The sequence below is a fragment of the Apium graveolens genome, chromosome 3, assembly GCF_009905375.1.
Source record: "Apium graveolens cultivar Ventura chromosome 3, ASM990537v1, whole genome shotgun sequence".
Taxonomy (NCBI): Eukaryota; Viridiplantae; Streptophyta; class Magnoliopsida; order Apiales; family Apiaceae; genus Apium; species Apium graveolens.
In genome coordinates, this window is record NC_133649.1 from 119476261 (window position 1) to 119497037 (window position 20777).

Consider the following 20777-nt stretch of genomic DNA (forward strand, 5'->3'; position numbering starts at 1 on the left):
GCACAATTGGAAAGCTAGGTTCGAAATTAGTGATAGTGCCTTTAACGATTTGCTGTCTACCGTTGGCTCTCTCCTTCCTAAGGACAATATGATGCCACCTAATACATAAAATATCACTCATGTCCAAACAATTGCATACTGTATCGGGGGGTAAATGTTGATGCTTCCGAGTGTCCTAAGTGTCGTTTATCTCGCTGGAAGTTAGGAAAGGATGGTAAAATAAGGATTAATGTTCCTGCTAAAGTAATGTGGTATTTTCCAATTATACCGAGATTCAAACGGATGTTTAAATCTCCTTCTACATCTGAACTAATGACCTGGCACTCAAAGCAGTGAATAGAAGACGGAAAGATGCGGCATCCAGCTGACTCTCCTTCTTGGAGAAATATCGACTATAGGTGGGCTGCCTTCGGTAGTGATGCACGAAATATTCGTTTGGCATTGTCTACAGAAGGTATAAACCCAAATACTAACGGTCTAACCAATAGATACTCTTGTTGGCCAATAGTATTAGTGACTTATAATCTTCCTCCGTGGTTATGTATGAAGAGGAAATTTATGATGCTAACAATTTTAGTTTCTGGTCCACATGAGCCTGGCAATGACGTTGACATATATTTACAGCCTTTAATCGATGATTTAAAGAAGTTGTGGGAAGAAGGTGAACCAAATGTTTATGATGCATACACCAAGTCATATTTCACTTTAAAAGCAATTTTATTGTGGACAATAAATGACTTTCCTGTATATGGAAATTTGTCCGGATGCGTTAATAAAGGTTATATGTGTTGTCCAGTATGCGCTGATGATACAGTTGCCAAGTATTTAAGCCATAGCAGGAAGATGTGTTACCAAGGCCATCGGCGTTACTTGGCTAGGAATCATCCATATAGGAAGTAAAAGGCCGCTTTTAATGGAGAACAAGAATTAAGGCAGGCACGTCAACCTCTGTCTGGAGAAGAGGTTTTATTACAGCAAGATAAAATTAAATTTCAGTTTGGGAAGGAAGTAAGGAAGTCAAAGAAGGTTGATTGTCCATGGAAGAAAAAGTCGGTTTTGTTCGAATTAGAATATTGGAAGTTTCACCATGTCCGTCATTGTTTAGATGTCATGCACGTCGAGAAGAACGTGTGTGATAGCTTGATCGGCACACTACTAAATATGAAACCTAAGTCTAAAGATAGTGAAGCTTCTCGTCTTGATATGATTGGCATGGGGGTTAGGGCTGATCTAGCTCCACAAAAAGGAGAAAAAAAAACCTAATTACCCCCTTCGATTTTTAATTTGTCCAAGGCAGAAAAGAAGAAAATGTTGTCATCGTTAATGCACATGAAACTTCCTTATGGACACGCATCGAACATTAAAAACTGTGTTTCCATGGAAGAATTAAAGATGTTTGGGATGAAGTCCCACGACTGCCACATCTTACTCCAACAACTGCTTCCTATTGCAATTCGTGCGGTACTTCCAAAAAAAGTCAGGGTCACCATAATTAGGCTGTGTTTCCTTTTTAATGCTTTGTGCAGCAAAGTTGTAGATGTATCGAAACTAGATAAATTGCAATCAGATGTAATAGTAACTTTGTGTGAGTTGGAAAAAATCTTTCCTGCATCATTTTTTGATATAATGATAAATCTCATAGTGCACTTGGTTCGGGAATTACGGTTATGTGGGCCGGTATTTTATAGATGGATGTATGCATTTGAGAGGTTTAATAAGGTGTTGAAGAGTTACGTACGCAACCTTTATTACCCCGAAGGCTGTATAGCTGAATGTTATCTGGGAGAAGAATCAGTAGAATTCTGCCAAGAGTTTGTCAAGCAAGCTTGCACCACTGCTGGTCTTCGTAAAGATGAAGGCAAGTTAAGTGGTCCATTATCTGTTGTGACAATGAAATCAATCGAAGAAAAAGAGCGAGATGAAGCTCATTTACATGTTCTTCTAAACAACATTGAAGTACAACCATATATTTTGTAAGAATTTATTAATTTTGTGGCTGTTCAATTAATATATAAATTATATATTTACTGGCTAGTTAATGATTATATAATTTCTGTTAGAATGTATAAGGAGCATCTAGAGGGAATCCATCAAGGAAAAAAGAAAAGTGTTCATTGGCTCTTGAGAGAGCACAATCGCCTTTTTGCCGATTGGTTTCTAGAAAAAGTTAGTATTTTTATAGTTTCATTTATGCCTAATTTATTTGCTCTGTAGTAATATGGAATTTAGAAGTATTTTTGTTTCTGAAAATGTGTAGGTTAGTAGTGAAATGGAGGAGAATCCTGGAGGAGTTTCAGAGACAATAAGATGGATAGCCAGAAAACCATCATTTTCAGTTTTAACTTACGAAACTTATCTAGTCTACGGGGTCCGATACTTTACAAAAGAACGAGACGGTGTGAGGGTTGTTCAAAACAACGGAGTGTCTTTAGTTGCTAAAACTGTCCAAGTGTCATAGTTAAAGATTTGAACCCCGTAGAAAGTGACTTGACATTTTACGGTGTTATCTTAGAAATATGGGAGCTAGATTATCATGTATTCAAAGCCCCGTTATTTTTATGTAATTGGGCAGATAATGACAAGGGAATTAAGGTGGATGATCTTGGGTTCACACTTGTCGATCTAAGTCGACAAGGCCACAAGAGAGATAAATATGTGTCTATGGATCAAGTAAAGCAAGTTTATTATATTGAAGATCCGGTGGATGCCAAGTGGTCCGTTGTATTAACCTCTACAACTCGAGACTACCAAGATATGTATAACGACGATGATTTAGGAGACACAACCATGGAAAATCCCCCATTCTGCTGCCAAATTCCTATATGTGATGTCGATGAAGATGTTGAAAAAAATATTAGAGGAAATATTAAGGGCACTTGGGTTAAGAAGTGACAATATTATTTGCAGTCATGTATCTCCTTTTTTGTAACTGTTTAACATTGTTTATGCCTAATGATATTATTTGAATTTTCATATGTTTATGACTGTTTATGAATGCATATAGTCATCGTGTCTGACTGTTTATAACTGTTTATGTATGCATACTTCACTAGTTTAGTTATGACTGTTTATAACTATTTATATATGCTTGTGACTAATGAAATATATGTTTCATTTTCAGATTGAAAAAGATAAATGGCAAATAAAAAAAAATATCTAAAGTACAAGACAAGTCAGATGAAGAGGTGGATAAAAGCTTGGAGCCGGAAACAGAACCTCAAGATGAAAATGTGGATTCTATGGAGGACACGAAGGCAACAATCACTACTTCTGAAACTACAAAGAAAAGGTATGGATCTGCTCGAGGGGTTTCCGCTATGCACAAAGTGGTGGTGAGGAAGGCGCAGGGAAAGAAAGCAAAGGTATCGTGCAATGCACATGGAGTTCCAGTCGGGAATGCAAGGCACAGTCTACAGTCCTACACCGGAATGTTGGCTAGGACAATGATTCCGACTGATTATCCTAACTGGTCAAAGGTACCCGATGAACTAAAGGAGAAAATATGGATCGATGTGAAGGTATATAAATAAGCAATTTCTTATGCACTTTGTAAATTTTGCATTTTCTTGTACTCATATAGAGCATGATATTGGTTTCAGGAGACATTTAAAGTCCCCAAGCAACTTCAGAAGGGGCTGATCAAGTCTGCAGGAGCAAAGTGGAGAAATTTTAAAGCAAATTTAACAAGGGATTATGTTAAGCCGTATCTTGGACAGAAGAAGAAACTACGAAAGCCTCCAGTGAAGTATGCTTTTGTTGGTAAGGAGGCTTGGAAAAATTTTGTTGCTGAAAGGACTACCTCGATATGGAAGGTATACGCGAAAGAGATCGTGTGTTTATATCTGTGTTTTATTTATGTTGTGAACTGATATTTTTGTGTATTACAAATATTTTAGGAAAATAGCATGCTAATATTATTTAAAATGTTTGTTGTAGTCACTTAGTGAAAAACAAATGGAGCGGGTGAGCAATCGAAAATATACTCACCGCACATCTAGAAAGGGTTATGTTGGATTGTTGGAAGAAGAGGTAACCTCTGTTTAAGCATTGAACTTAAATAGTTGCATTCTACATATATTGTTCTTTTAATATTTTTTTGATTTTAATCAGCAAAAGAAAGGAACCTTGGCTCCCGATGAAGAACCTGATCGGGCTCTTATGTGGCACAAGGCTCGTAAGGGAAAACTTGATGATGAGGAGGTTGCTCCGGAGCTAGCTGAAATAGGGAAAAGAATTGTGAGTATTTAACAAGCAACATTAAGTTTTTTAATTCAATTCAATTCAGTTCTATTTAATATTTTTATGAGGAGGTTCATTCAGTTCTGATTTATATGTTAACATTCTCATGACAGGAGAATTTACTGGAGCTGCAAAGAAAGGGGGAATTCATTCCTTCTGGGAGTCAAGATGTGTTAACTACGGCCTTGCAAACTCCCGAACATTCGGGGAGGGTTCGAGGAGTTGGAGGCTTTGTTAGCCCATCAATTTTCTTTAATTTGCCAAATGGAAAAAGAAGTAGAATAACCAAAGCTGAGCTGTTGGCCCGGGATTGTGAAAGGGATGCAGAGTTGGAGAAGGCCAAGCAAGAGATGACGAAGGAAATGGAGAAGACAAGGCAGGAGTTGGCTGAACTGAAGGGTTTACTCAGTAAAGCAAATATTTCATCTCCTCTAGTTTCGGATAAAGCAAGTTGTGATGCTCAAATAGTTGATGATCAAATGGATCCTTTTCCACCAGAGAACAAGGTAAAATAACAAGCATGTTTATTTAATTTAGATCGACATTATTCAAGCATTCGTCATAGTTACTCGTTAAATATATATATATGTGTAGGCTGGTCCACAAAAATGTGAGTTGGCTGTGGGCACAATAGAAAATAAGGTGGCATTTGGCTTGTTGTTTGACGATGATGACATGAACAAATCTATTCACGGATTGCCAATGCAGCCTGGTTGTGCTCGTGTCTCAGTGGATGGGCCAATCCAAGGACAAGCCTAGATTCCTGTTCTGGTAGTCGGTGAGATTGAAACAGTAGAGCAGGCTGTTGGCTCCTACGTCTCATGGCCCCGCGACTTAATCATATTCCCAGATGCTCCTGCTACCGCGGTATATATTTTTACATCTATGTTTTATTGGATCTCGCACTATTATATTAACTCTATATTTGTTTTAATAAATTTGATAATATTTTCAGAAAAGTAAAAGGAAAGGGAAGGATCCTTTAACTGATTTGCATAAGGTTCAGTCCTTATTTGAGAATATGGAAATCAATAAAAATGTTCCGAAGTTCTTTCGGTTGTTGTATAAACATGCAACGACATTCATGAAGTCCACTGGAAACTCTATTCAAATCCCGTGCGATGCGGAGGTGTTTGGTGTTGAGAAAAGAATTTTCATTTTGCATGAAAACATAATTGCTTTGCTTGAGTTTAAAATGTTTGGCCAAGCACCAATTTCTGCATACATGGCGTGAGTAGTATAAATTTTTTAATTATTGTCTTGTCTTCTTGTTGATAATTTCTGCATTTATATTCTTGATTTTTTATAATTTCATTTTATTTGCAATGCAGATACTTGCATTGCATGGTTTGTGAAAATGAAAATTTGGAGCAATTTACTTTCTGTGATCCCGGAGTCTCGTTTACCTTGAACAGCAATTTTGAAGATAATTTGGTTAGTCGATTTAAAGAGGGTAATCCTGATCGTCTCTTTTTTATGCCACATAATAGCAAGTAAGTACATAAAAAATGTCTCCAGATTTATTATAAATCGCTTTATTTATTTATTTATAAGCATGAAATTCAAAATGATATGATTCTGATAATAATTCTATTTATTATAAATATTTATAAAAAATAGCTGCCATTGGATATTGGTTGTGATTTGGGCGGGCGAGGTTTTCATACTCAATCCTCTGCCTCGTTCAACTACCTTTCCCGAGTTGGAAAAAGCAATATCAAGGTATTTGCATTTAATTTCGAGTGATTATTTTCATTATTGAGATATCAATCAATTTGTGTTATTGATACTGCTAAGATGACAGGGTTGTGATTGCGTTCAATGTTCAGGCCGGAAGGGGAAATAAAACACCGACTATCAGATATATTACCGTAAGAACCAGGGGCATTAATTTACTTATTAGTCAGAGTTTTTTCGGTTAGATAGGGGCATTAATTTACTTATTAATTGGTCTGACTTTTTTTGATTAAATAGGGATGCCCCAAACAGCCCGGTGGAACTGAATGCGGCTATGTTGTTATGTGGTATATGAAAGAAATTGCCATGGATAATGAAATGACATTTGTCAAAAAGGTATATTTTTTGCTTAATTCATTCTTGATATAATTGGTGTACATATAATTTATGGTAGAATTCATTATTACTAATTCTTGTGTGTTACACTTTTCAGTGGTCGACAAAGAATCGAAAGGTGACTGTTGCCAAGGCTGAGCTGGGCGAGGTTCGATGTGAGACTCTTAGCCATATCGAGTCCTTCTTATAAAAAGGCCTAATCTGCAGCTCCTTTATGTAGACTGAATTTTTAAGAATTTGTAAGAGCTACTAGTGGTTTTTATTGATAAATATAATGGGGGAACTTTAATTGGTAAATTTCTGTTTGGGATGAACTATGTAAATGATCGATGGTGGATGTCTAGTACTTGCTTTTGCAGTTATGTAGTTTATTTGGATTATGAAGTTTGGTTGGTGGTGGATATATGTACGTAATTGGTATAATCTATGGTAAATCAATGAATGTATGTTTGTTTTTGCATTTGTTTTTGCGTTTGTTTTGGTTTGGTTAGTTTTGGAATGGTAAAATGGCAGTTGGTATGTTTTTGGATGACTCTTGTTTGGGTTTTGGGCATTTGATTGAAACAGGGGATTCATTAATAAAAAAAATAAACAAACATCACTTCATGAACAAAATAACTGATGTAAAATGTAGTCAAATAAGACACTTCATACAATAAACTGATGTCATAAGCAGGCACATATATCAGCTCACAAGAAATGACTGATGTAAAATAATATAATAGATATCACATTTTGAAAGAACTGATGTTAAACACACACAAAGGCATCAGTTTCATTAAAAAAAGAAAGGTACGACATCGCTTCTGATAAAAGACTGATGTAATATGTTAAGTTACACATCAGTTTAACAAGTTTTTTGATGTTAATGTATCATATTGCTTTATATGTGATAAGTTTAAAATGATATACATGACATATGAATGAATAACTGAAACCATAGTGAAGGTATACATTGAAGAAAAATACATCACATTGTTAAGAAAAACGATGTCTAAACTGTGTATAGACATCGGCTAATAAGCGATGTGTAATGCACCTACCTTTCTCATCGCATGCAAAGACATCGCTTGGATTTTAAATAGACATCGGCTAATAAGCGATGTCTATTGACAAATTTCTAGTAGTTTTAGTGAAAATAGACTGCGGACATTGCATAAGGAAGGGTTACTTGACCCCTTTGATTTTGAATCATATCCTACATGCGAGTCTTGTCTATTGGGTAAAATGACCAAATCTCCATTTAGTGGACATGGAGAGAGGGCTGCAGATTTGCTAGGAATTGGTACACATAGATGTATGTGGACCAATGTCTACGCAAGCCATGGATGGATTTTCATACTTCATTGCTTTCATAGATGATCGATCTAGATTCAGATATGTGTATTTGATGAAACACAAGTCTGAAGCCATTGAAAAGTTCAAAGAATATAAGTATGAAGTGGAGAAACAAACCAAACATAGTATTATAACTCTTCGATCAGATCGAGGTGGTGAATACTTGAATGGAGAGTTTCTAGCTTATCTCAAAGAAAATGGTATAGTCTCCCAGTGACCTCCTCCATATACTCCACAGTTGAATGGGGTATCTGAAAGGAGAAATCAAACTTTGTTAGACATGGTTCGGTCCATGATGAGCTATGCGAATCTTCAAGTATTCCTGTGGGGTTATGCATTGGAAATCTCAGCATATTTACTGAATAAGGTGCCTTCCAAATCTGTTCCTCAAACTCCATATGAGATATGGAAAGAAAGGAAACCGAGTCTTAAACACGTTAAGTTGACCCAGATAAGTTGGAATCTCGATCTGTAAAATGTAATTTTGTGGGATATCCTAAAGAGACTTTAGGGTATTACTTTTACACCGATCATCGGGTGTTTGTCTCCAGACATGCTACCTTCTTGGAAAAGCAGTTTATCCTTGAAGGAAACAGTGGGAGCAAAATTGAACTTGATGAAGTTCAAGAAGCACAAACTACTACGGATCAAATGGAAACACATGTTCAGACTGAACAACCTTCTGTGGAACAGCCCATTCGTAGGTCAGGGAGAGTGTCTCGCCAACCTAAGAGGTATTATGGCCTTGTCATTGAGAATGACAATGAGTTGTCAATCATTGATGATGACGACCCTGTGACCTATAATGAGGTTATGAGTAGTGTTGACTCAGAGAAATGGCATAGTGCCATGAAATCCGAAATGGAATCTATGTATACCAACCAAGTATGGACTCTAGTTGAGGCGCCTGAAGGTGTTAAGCCTATTGGGTGCAAGTGGGTGTAAAAAAAGAAAGATTGGAGCAGATGGGCAGATGAAGACCTATAAGGCCAGGCTCGTGGCAAAAGGATTCAGACAAAGGCAAGGGATTCACTTTGATGAAACTTTTTTGCCTGTAGCCCTGTTAAAATCAATTCAGATTTTGCTTGCGATTGCTGCTTACTACGACTATGAGATCTGGCAAATGGACGTGAAAACGGCCTTCCTCAATGGGAAACTTGAAGAGGAAGTGTATATGACATAGCCAGAGGGTTTTCTTTCCAAGGGAAATGAACACCTAGTGTGTAAGCTGTTGCGAACCATATATGGTTTAAAGCAAGCTTCTCGTAGATGGAACATCAGTTTTGATGAGACAATCAAAGAGTTTGGTTTTATCAAAAACATGAATGAACCATATGTCTACAAAAAGGTTAGTGAGAGCGCGGTAACATTTCTTGTATTGTATTGAAAGAGGAGACGTCAAGAGAGTTGACACACATAACAACATAGCAGACCCACTCACAAAGCCACTTTCCCAAAGTCACTTTGATCGTCATAAAGACAAGATGGGTATTAGATACCAGAGTGATTGGCTTTAGTACAAGTGGGAGATTGAAAGAGATGTGTCCTAAGTCCAATCATGTATGATGATTTAGGAATAACTTTTATGTAATATGTTTTGATTTCATTGATATTAATAAAAGACTTGTTATGGTTTTATTGCGGGCTTTATCTATTTAAGTGTTTAAATAAGATATACCATAGTTTAGAGTAAAGCTTTTTATGGATTATGATGAGATCATAATAATGACACCTAAAAGATGATAACTCTAAACTTAAATAGTTCCTGGTTGTAGGATTACTAACTGGTAATTAGTAATCCGCAAAGATCGGTACATACTATGCTTACTTCATTATGAAGGATGTCTGTTCTCATAGACATTTGTGTGGTGACACTATAGCTAGTATGTAGGTGCTTATTATAGAATAAGTTCACTGAACATGACTCACACAGCTGAACAACTGATGGAGTTCACTCACGTGTCAGCAGTTGTTCACATAGTGATAGTTGTACAAGTATCCTTAGACTTGAGGTCATCATAGTCATCTTGTGTATACTGAACTATGCTTTGGTTTAGTTCTTAGTCTCCAGGTACAATTATAAGAGCTCTACTGGGTATAGGAATTTGTACACGAAGATAGTGTATGATCAATAAAGGATCTACCCCTTCCAGTGAAGGAAGAGAATGTTCAATGCTGATCCACTTATGCTAGTTCAGGAATCTCTGGCCAGAGTGAATGAAATTAGAAAGGAGTTTCTAATTTACATTAATAGAACTAAGCATAGTGAATGGGAAAGCAAATGATTAAATAAGATAGGCTTGACCCAAGTTTTATGCCTTGTATTTAATCGTGATATTGCAGGGTAGAAGGAATTGATTGTACGGTAACTACTCACTGAATAGGTTCTTGTTATTCTAAGCAGTGAATTTGTATTATCCGAATAGTCGCGATATGCTGAGAAGTATCCCTCACGATGTAGAATAAATATGATTAATTTATTAATTAATCATATTTAATGAATTAGAGAATTTATATAAATAATGATAAAATAGTTTTATTATTATTTATTTCTACTACCGGCTTAATATTGAACCTACAGGGTCACACCATAAAAGAGAATGATTTAATGGCGGAGGAATTAATTAATAATGGCTGGTAATTATTTATTTGTGAAATAAATAATTAATTAGCAGATTTAATAATTGATTAAATGAGATTTAATTAATTCTTAATATTATTAATTAAAAATTTAATTTTGGAAATTAAATCAAGTGAGAGAATTATTTTTCTAAAGTGTTTAGAAAAGGGATTAATGATTAAAAGGTGTTTTAATTATTAGTTAATTGGTTAATAAGAATAATTAATTAAAGGGTTAATAATAATAATATTTTATGGAAAATTTTCAACTGAAAATTTTGCCTATAAATATACTATTATAAACCCTATTTGCCTCAACCCAAATAATTAACCCTAATTCTAAAGTTGAACAAGAGGGAGACAACTAATTCTCTCAACCTCTTCCTCCTCCATCACATTGTACTCCTGGTGGATACCGGTGGAGTGTTTCACACTTGAGGAACAGCTGCTAGGGATCTCTGTTCATCGTTCTTGGATCGCTATTAAAGACCTCCATCTTTCCATTAACGTAAAGCTTCTTAAGGTAAACATACTGAACTACGAATTAAATATTATTTTTCGCATGGATCCTGCGGAGGGTTTCGTTTTTTTTTTAAGATTTAAATTTACGTTTTCGTTGCGTTTATGTGCTAAAAACCCTTCAAGGCCAATGTGTGCCTTGGATCCAGTAGTTAGAGCAGTGCTGTGTGCTTTGCTCGGGGTTAGTGCGTGACTGATCAGCAACCTAACCTTGGTTTTTTTTAAAATGAAAATATAATATCCAATTCTATATCACAATTTATTGTTCACTTGATATCATAACCTTTTCACTTGATGATCATTATTCTCAGTCTTGTCATTAAGACTTCCTGAGCTAGTTAGCTCATTTGTGCGATGTTGTTTATGTTCTTTTCCAGTTAAGAAGGAACCAGTTGGTAGCGAGGATCCCCAGTCCAGCGCGAGAGCTAGGGGTTCAGGTTGATCGAGTTAAGCTAGTAGGCATATTTTGAGATAATTTAAGTTTGTAAAAGTTTGTAATAATGTTTAAGACTCAGTTCTGAGTTTGAATAGTTGGGATTTGGACGATTGTAATATAAAGTGTGTGTGTGGCTTGTGTGCATACTTTAACCTGTTGCGGTCCGTGGTAGTTGGTAAGTAGGGTCACTGCATATTATTATTATCTCTATTATTATTATAAGCAGGTTATAAATAAGGTGTGTGTGTGTGTGGACCCCAAACTTCTGACCCGGGTTTGGAGGGCGCCACAGGATACCCAAGCACTATGGCATCCGTAATTAAGGGTCCAACCATCTCTGGCCCTTAGGGTCTAGCTCTTTCTGGCCCTCATCATAACCATCCAGTCCGTAGCGTATTTTGATGTCAAATCACTTTGATTTTAAAACATCCCAACTCATGGTTCGCAAATAACCCGAAATAATAGGTATTTGCTCAAGAGATCAATCAATAATAAAGGAACAATAATGAAGGGTACTTGCATAATTAAGAGTAATTGCAGCGAAATATAAAACATTTGACTATTCTGAACTTAGAATAGGAAAGAAATATCTAGATTATATTAGAAAAAAGTTTAGGAATACTTGCCTTCTTAAGCTTTAACCACTATTACTGGTTGACTTTGATCCAACTTGAACGTTTGGCTTTATCGTCAAACCACTAACCTGTTCTGAATACGATTCCATCCCTCATGTCCTTCGATTGAAATTTTGCTAAGCTTGACAATTGACTACTAATCTATTCTTAATCCGACGTCAATCCTCGGGTTTTCCGATTAGCACCTACAAAGTCAAAATATCCTAATTCAGACAATCGTTTAAGCTTAATATAATATCACTATCAATTCTACCCATACGATCTCATAACTTGACTCGTATTTATATGTATTATTGGAATACACATAACAATTAAGGTTCATGTTTTCGAAATTCGGTTCGGTATTTATTTTCAGAAAGTACGTATACTCATCATTTTGAAAAATAGAGTATCGATCATTTATAAAATATCTTGTCACTACACGTAATTAGGTTTCATATAATATAATTTTATATTCTTATTCGACGTCTCCGATAATTATAGATTACGTTCTCGTATTTTCGGGATTAATTTCCCAAAAATTGGGCAGCGTCTCCTCTGTTTATCGGCCTACCCGTCGAAACATAATCGACGTCAAACCCAATCAATTTACAACAACCACAACAACAAACCAACATACAAAAATCCTAATCACCGATACAAATTTCATTATCAACTATTAATTATTATTATTCACATTTTTATGTTTTTATTCGTAGGACTCAGAAATATTCATCATAGTCCACCATCGGCTCACCGAGGCTCATTGCCGACGACGATAAAATTCACGGGTTCCCAATTACATTGGACATCCTCCACGAATTTCATCGATTAAATATTATAATTCTGCACAAAATATTTTTATTTCATAAATTCAATCAAATTGTTTTTCTGCAGAAATAATTAGATTTAATAAAGATTTAATCAAGACAACACGCGCCTACGCGCTGCGATACAGGGGGGTCGCCTTGCCGGAAAACCCGGCGGCAATCGGAAAGTCAAATCATAGAACACAGATGTAATAACCCCAATTTTTGAGAAATTTTGAAACCCTTATGAATAGTGTTTTTGCTGAACGAGAAAACTTTTCATGCCACGCTATGTAGGGGTTCTGTTATTGTTCTTATGGGATATTATTAGTACTCTATGTGGTATATAAGTGTATGTAAAGATCGTCAGAATCCAATTCCGAACACTTTAATTTTTCCCGGAAATCCACAAGATACGGAGAGAATTGAGTATAAGGTAACAGGATAAAAAGGATTTAAATTAAAGGATTATAGGAGAGGATCATAAAAGGAATATATTATATTGAGAAAGGTTAAGGGAACCTAAGTAATAAGATCCCGGGTATGATCCCTCAAACGATAAACGAGAACGAAAGATAAGCGAACCGTAAAACAAATAAGTGACCAAGAGTCAAGCTTGTACAAGAAGCCAGGGATTGTGACATCATTAAACCACAAGGTGTGGACAAGTGGGAGCATTATGACATGTGCAAGGTGACACAAGCATGACATGGGAAGGAAGGAGGTGTGGTGACTTTTTAACCACACAAAACCAAGGGCAACTAGGTAATTCACTAAAGAAAACAACAAAAATCAACCAACCAAGCAAATCATTTCATTTCACCAAACAAAACACAAAAATCTCTCTTCTTCTTCTTCATGCTCTCGGGTGCATTTCTTAAAAAATGAAAGTCCAAGCTCCTCCACTTACTATTTAGCAAGGTAATTATCTAAGCTTCCCCATGGATAGTTACATACTTCCTATAAGTTTAAGCTTCTAATTCCAAGCCAATCTTTTTCTATAAATCATGAAAGAAGATGGTGAATAGTGTTTTCAAGAACTAAAATTTGTGTTCTTGAAGTTTTGTTTAGATTAAGCTTGGATAAGGGCTTTAAAGGTGATTCCAAGCCATTCTCTTGATTCTCCACTCTCCAAGGAAGGTATAAACTACAAACCCTAGCTTTAGTTTTGAGTAATTAGGATTGAATGTGTTTGATATAGCATATGTGAAGCATGATGCTTGAATGGTTGAAGTTTGGTTGAGTTTGTAGAGATTAGTTGGTTTTGTTGCATTGTTGGAGTTGTAAATCTTGGTAATTAGTTAAAGAACCTAAGTAAATCTTTAAGTTCATGTGAGGAATAAGTATAAATGGTTAATGTGGATTTGTTGGGGCTGTTATGATGTGGTTTGGAGGGATATTGGTTGTATGATTGATTTGGGGTTGATTTGTGGTTGGTATTGAATGGTTTAAAATTTGGAAAACGCGTAAACATAGCCGTCGTAACGTCCGATTTTCTTTGGACTGTTTTTGTGCATAGCATTAGGACCCGAGAACCCCCTGCTAGATTATGACCACTACCATGATTAGATAGCTCATGTTACGAGCTTCGTTTTGATATGTAGTTCGTTCGATTCCGATGCACGGTTTAGGAGAAACGACCGTTTCAAGTAACGGCGTTTCGCGAACGAAACTTTTTCCCTCGCCTTACTTTGAAACATAGGTTAAAGACCAAAAAGGGTTAATTAATGTATGAAACATTTATGGTAAGTGTGTTAGGCAGTTGGTAAGACACTCGCGAAGGAATCTCTTTAAAACTCGTAAAGGTTAAATTATTAAAAATGGTGGAGCCGAGGGTACCCGAGTGACTTAAGCAAATCAGTGAGCGCAAAACAAGCGTTAGAGTCTAAGTTAGTTAAAGTATAGATTTACAAGTGATTTTGGTTTAATTCCAACTTACTTTTTGTTTATAGGTTACCAGACTCGTCCCAAGCCTTTTATCACCCCAAGTCGCTCAGGCAAGTTTTCTACCCGTTATACTGTTGTTGTGATGAATATATATGCATTATCTTGCGATAGATGCATGTTGGTTAATTAGCAAATGTTGCGATATATTGAAGCATGCTGATATGGTATATATATGCATGCCTGTTTCGTATTCTTGATTTATATATCTGTTGGTTCAAGTGCTTATTCGTTACATAATACCTATGCTAGAGATAAGCGGTATTTGCATATACCCTTAGTATAGGGACCCAAAGGTGAAAACATTTTCTAAAACCGGGAGTCGAGGATCCCGAGTAGATTTTATATATATATATATATTTATATATATATATATGGTTATAGTTTTCAAAACTATTAATCGAATAAGGTTTATTCGATAACTTTATTTTATTAATGAATATTATCTTGAATATTCATTCGAGGGCTTATGACTCCTTTTATTTTATTAATTGAATAATATTTGAATATTCATTTGAGGATGTATGACTCCTTTATTTTATTTAATGAATATTATTTATAATATTCATTCGAGGTATTATGACTCCGCTTATTACTGAAATATATTCTTTATTTTATTAAAGAATAAGGTGTTAATAATCAAACTTATTTTCGATTATTCAAATAAAGATAGTACTTTCATAAGGTATATCTTTGGTTATTTGATATCCATTTCAAGTATAAGTTTTAATACTTCTACTTCAATTATTTTTATAAATATTATTCTTTATGGGAATATTATTTAAATAATAATATTCAGTCATTTTCTAAATATTCTGGGGACTGATTCACTTCATTAAATCAGCTTTACTCCAAACACTCTATAAAGTGTTTTCGAGTCTTCAAAATGATTTTTAAAAGTTAGAGCGGATCCCAAAACTCATTTTTATATTTAAGATCTTCCTTTTTAAGGGAATTTAAATACTCGCTCAAAAACCTGAGGGATCCGGCTCTGTGGTGTGTTTTATATTCGCAACAAGGTTGCTGTTTTCATAAATGAATTGATTACTTATCCAACACTCGGGAAGTAAAATTCTTGGAACAAGTTAATCCATTAACAGGCATCGCCTGGGAAATATCGGTGAGTTCTCCTTTCCAAATAGATACGACTTCTTGGTGGAGTCGTATCATCAAGTTTCTACTTGGGGAAAGTGGGGACGAGCTTTACGTTTCAGAGTCATGGATTTCATCTGAACTAGGAGTGGCGTAAGTGGCCGAGTAGCGCCGGCCCAGCCTTATTATATTGGCTTAAATGGCCTGGAAGTTCCGCTAAGGCGGTCCATTCCTTAGGAGTTCAGTGTTCGGTTGACAAGTAAATCCGACAGGTTCTCCTCTACATGTAGAAAATGGTGGGGTTGTACTACTACGACTGATCATCGTAAGTGGTCTTCCTGGCGTGGCAAACTCCCGTAATGAGTTCATCATCCAATTGGATAATTTCTGCAACACTACCCAGAGCACTTCGATAGAAAGGCTACGGTTGGGCGATTGTTGGGTGTTGGCAGGGTCAAGTTTTCAAAATGATGTTTACATCAAATGAAGTATCTCGTAACTTCATTTTATTTTGATAATATTTTAAAGATTTAATCTATTCAAATCTTGTCTTATAGTCTCATCTATGTGATGAACTTTTGAAATTAATTATAACTTGAACGGTGGTAGTTCAAGTAGTATTTGGAAAAGATATAAGTATATTGGGGTATCTTGTAACTTCATCTTTTAAACTTATATCTAATTAATAATTGTCTTATGAATGACAAAGATTTTCAGAAAAACGTTGAGACAAGGTTAGATATATGAGATCACCTTGCAACGATATTTTTTTATATACAGTTATACACTGGGACTTTGTGTATATTATGCATGGAAGAGGACTTCCAATATTTTGAAAAGTATATATGTATATATACTGAATATTTTGCGACTTCATCGCATTAAGATATCAAACTTGGTTCATTTCTTTTGACCAAGACTTTCATGAGTATTATGAGTAGGCTCATATATTGTAAATCATTATACATATTATTTTGGTGGGCTTGCTGCTCACCCTTGCTTTCTTCTTTCATCACACAACAACAGTTAGGAAAGATGGCCAGACTCCAGCAGACCCAGCGCAAGCGCGTGGGAAGCGTCCCGCGTCTTCCCGTTGATGTTGTAGCTGCTATAGCTGCAGAGGTAGATCTATTGTAGATCAGACCATCTACTTTTGAGAATCAATTATGTATAATTATAACTTGTGGCAGATAATGGCAATTAACTATAAATTATCAAGTAATCATTTTGGGTTGTAATAACTGTTAAATGGTGGATTCAAAGACTTGTATTTATTTCAATTTCATCTCTGAGACTATAACGTGTTGTGGTGTGTGTTAGTATGGGGTCACAGCATGAGGTTATTTATTATTAATTAAGTGAAGTGATATTGTGGAAAGAAAGACCGTGACAACCCGGATTCCCGACCCCGGATCTGGGGGTGTTACAGAAATGGTATCAGAGCTAAGCGTTATAAACCTCAGAGATGATGGGACGTTAAGATAATAAGTTCACTAAGATAATAAGAACTCTTGCCAAGTTCATAGTCGGACTACCTAACGTAGTACTGACAGTTAAAACCCTTATGGGAACCCTTATAAATGTAGCGATAGAAGCGTAGTTCGTTATCGTATATGGTAGCGGGACTCCGAACCCTGAAGTTGAGGAACATCAACGCGATGATGTTTTATTATTTATTGGGGATCAGATTATGGATCCGATAGAGCGTCCAAACGCGGGACCGGATGATGTTGATATTGAGGATGTAGCGGTTGAGGATGTTGTCCTAGAAGGGATAGTTGCTGAGGAGGATCCCATGGAGGATCCTGACAAGAATGAATAAAGGACCACTGAGGAATTGATGACCATGGTTAGGGCAACTACCAGAGGTAGGATTGGCCGGTCACTACCGGAGGTTCGTTCAAGTTGTAAAGATAGTAGCCCCTTTAACGCGGCTTACTCGTAAGACTGAGAAGTTCGAATGGACAGAGAAATGCGAGAACAGCTTTCAAGAACTGAAGCAGAGGTTGGTGATGGCCCCTATGCTGGCGTTGCCGGATGGAAAAAGGAGATTTTGTGATTTGTAAGTGACGCTTCGTATAAGGAATTAGGGTGCTTCTTAGCACAGCAAGATAATCGCGTCTGCGTCAAGACAATTAAGGTAATATGAAATTTGATATCCCCGCCCATGAGCTTAGGCTCGTGGCAATAGTTTTACCCTAAAGATTGGAGGCACTACTTGTATGGAGAGAAGTGCGAGAATTACCTAAGCCATAAGTGCTCTAGTACATTCTTACGTAGAAAGAGCTCAACATACGCCAGAGGAGGCGGTTAGAGCTAATCAAGAATTATGATTGGGAGATTCTTTATCGTTCGGGGAAAGCCAATATGGTGGCTGATGCCCTTAGTAAAAAGGAGAGACTCAAGATGATAATGTCTTTTGGAGAGTTTATAAGAGATTTTGAGAAAATGGAAATAGTAGTGAAGGTAACCGGAGCCGGTACCGAAAAGTTGTTTGAGATAGCAATACAGCCCGAATTATTGGAAAAGATCATATTGTGCCAGAAAAAGTTATGAATGAAGGCAGAGAGCCAACAAATAGATAAGAGGTTAATACCGAGAAAGATGAGAAGGGAATAATGAGGTATTCCTACAGAATTTGGGTTCCAAATGTTCAAGAGCTTAAAGATGAGATCTTAGATGAAAGCTAGTTTGAGGAATAAGATTTAGAGCAAACCCTGAACGTGATAGTCAGGGAGGTCGCCATCAAGATAGAAGGAACCCATGACATAATGGAGTGGAAAATGAGGATTTTAAATTAAAAGATGACCCCAATTATGGGGAGTAGGATGAAACATTTCATACTATGGAAACAAAAAGTCGAGTAAGGAAAGGAGACCCGAGATGGTACCCCTATACGGCAATTCATGGACCTGTCTAAAGAGAACTTAGACTATTATCCCCAACCACCACCCTGAGGAGACAGTACGGTGAGAAATTCTTTCAGGACCTTTAAGTTGCTAAGCTCTCAGAGTTCCATGGAACAAGCTGACCCAGTCGAGGCAAGAGCCTGGCTAAAGGAAATAGAGGAATCATTTGAGATTCTAAATGATTGACGAACCATAAAGGACTGTTTTTGTCACTTACCCTCCTAAGAGAGAGGCCACCCGCTGGTGAAAGACCAAGAAAGGCACGGAGCCAGAGGTTATGATAAACTGATTAAAGTTCAGCCAATTATTTTCGGGAAAGTAATTCCCAAGGTTATGGAGAGAGTGTAAAAGCTTTAGAGCCAGAACAAAGGCAGACGAGTATGATGAATTGTGAATTTAAGTTGTAAAAGTTATCAAGATTCGTTCTGAAGACACGAATCCAGAATGACGGGATGTTTGGAATCAATACTTATGTTGTGTTAGTTCATGAAATAATGATAAGAGAAAGGAAAATAAAAAGAAACTGAAGTGGAAAGGAATATAAAGGCAATAGAGTTTGAGGTATGATAAGGGTGTTGGGTATGAGAAAACCCTAAAGACTCGTAGCAATAGACATAGAAAAGTATGTAATCGTCAGGATGAGGGTGATTCACCATGAGTTAAAATTGATGGTTGAAGGCATAAGAGATACATATATTGTACCCCCTTTAAGTTGGGAGGATTCGAGGAAACCTTGAAATAGTTTGAGGGATAAATAATGAGACGCGGATAGACTGAGGAGACAAGAAAGTAAGAAATTAAGAAAATTGGACGAAGGAAGTGACCTTCAAGAATGTGAAGTGTAAGACCGGTGGCTTGATACCCAGGAAGGGAGACGCCAGGTATGAAAGATATCCCAATATTGAGATGACTGTTGAGATAAACAACAAAAGTAAATAAGGATTTATTAAGAAGAAGTTCACGTTGAACACGACCAATATCTTCCAGATCATCCATGTGATCATTACCAAATCAGGAAAGAAAAGCGGATAACCATTTTTATCTTTTGGAGGCCATGTGGATTGACCTTAACTTGAATAAGGATGCTATTGTGAAATTCGGTATAGACTATCGAGGTGGAAATGATTGAATAAGATACCCTTATCAGGGATATATGACTTTATTTATTCGTGGAAGGATGCAGGTACCTTTTTAAGGTGGAATTAAGGATAGAACATTGGTAACTTAAAATGAATCCTAGGGGAATGCATAAAGGTTGGCATTTCACCCTTAATAGGGACAGTATGAGTTTTGACAGGATGAATTGGAAAGGGTTAAGGTAACAACAACCTTTAAGGATCAGTGGAGAAATTTTTCAGAAGTATATAGACAATGGTTCTAGTAATAGTGAATGGTATTTTGATATGCCCTGTATCTAGGGAATACAGGAGGAATGATTGAAGGATAACCTTAGAGGTTTTACAAGGAGAAAGGTAATATTCAAAATTCTCAAGAATAGAAATGTGGATAAAGGAAATATGACGTAATTATAATGATGCCAAGTGGGGCACGTGTTAAACCACGAGAAAGTATGGATCGAACCAGTAATGGTCGAAATTGTTCAGGGCAATTAGGACTTAAGAAAAAAAAATGTTCTAAGTATGATTGAGAGTCAGTCTTGACAGTGATTAGCCTCTAAAGAACGAGGCAATAACTTATGGAAAAATAGTGATATTATTTTTTTTTTTCCATCTGATTTTAAGGAAAACATCTTCACTCAAGCAGTGATCGGAAATAAGGTAGAAAATTTATTTGGAGGTGGTTAAAATGACATTGACTGTAAGGAAATTTTACTATCAGGAAAGGCCAAAGAGGTGGCCGACACTTCAAAGGTAAGTGGATGATTATAGGCACGTGTGCCAAAAGAATACAGTGATGATGGTTAAAAATGTGAAGGTTGAATTATGGTTTGGAAGATTGACATTCCTTCTGATGACTGTGCAATACCCAACCGTAATAGTAGTTGGTAAAGGTTCAATTCGTGTAATCGCCAGGAACGGGCTATCTATCTTAGGAGGTACTATCTTGAGAATAATCCAGGACCATGTTTCAAAGAGGACTAAACGAACCTTTGTATTGAAGGCATATGACTAAGAATGGTATTAACCTGCTATCGTTGCTTTGATTGAAACTCTTCTGCAATTTT

The 20777-nt window shown here is 36.4% G+C and overlaps 1 protein-coding gene across 1 annotated transcript; it reads left to right on the plus strand.

The window, feature by feature from the left end:
* Positions 1-351: 351 nt before the first annotated feature.
* LOC141714548 (uncharacterized) lies at positions 352-2892 on the plus strand. Its single transcript, XM_074518062.1, has 5 exons — positions 352-821; positions 1527-1973; positions 2061-2166; positions 2258-2396; positions 2573-2892. The coding sequence occupies exons 1-5, from the start codon at positions 352-354 to the stop codon at positions 2890-2892; spliced, it is 1482 nt and encodes a 493-aa protein (XP_074374163.1).
* The last annotated feature ends 17885 nt before the right edge of the window (positions 2893-20777 follow it).

Excerpts from the sequence above, each read along its gene's own strand:
- LOC141714548 (XM_074518062.1), top strand. The coding sequence starts at position 352 with ATGCGGCATCCAGCTGACTCTCCTTCTTGGAGAAATATCGACTATAGG. Across the intron at positions 822-1,526 it reads GCTGATGATACAGTTGCCAA|CAAAGTTGTAGATGTATCGA; the intron begins GTATTTAAGCCA and ends TGCTTTGTGCAG. Across the intron at positions 2,397-2,572 it reads CTTTACAAAAGAACGAGACG|ATAATGACAAGGGAATTAAG; the intron begins GTGTGAGGGTTG and ends GTAATTGGGCAG.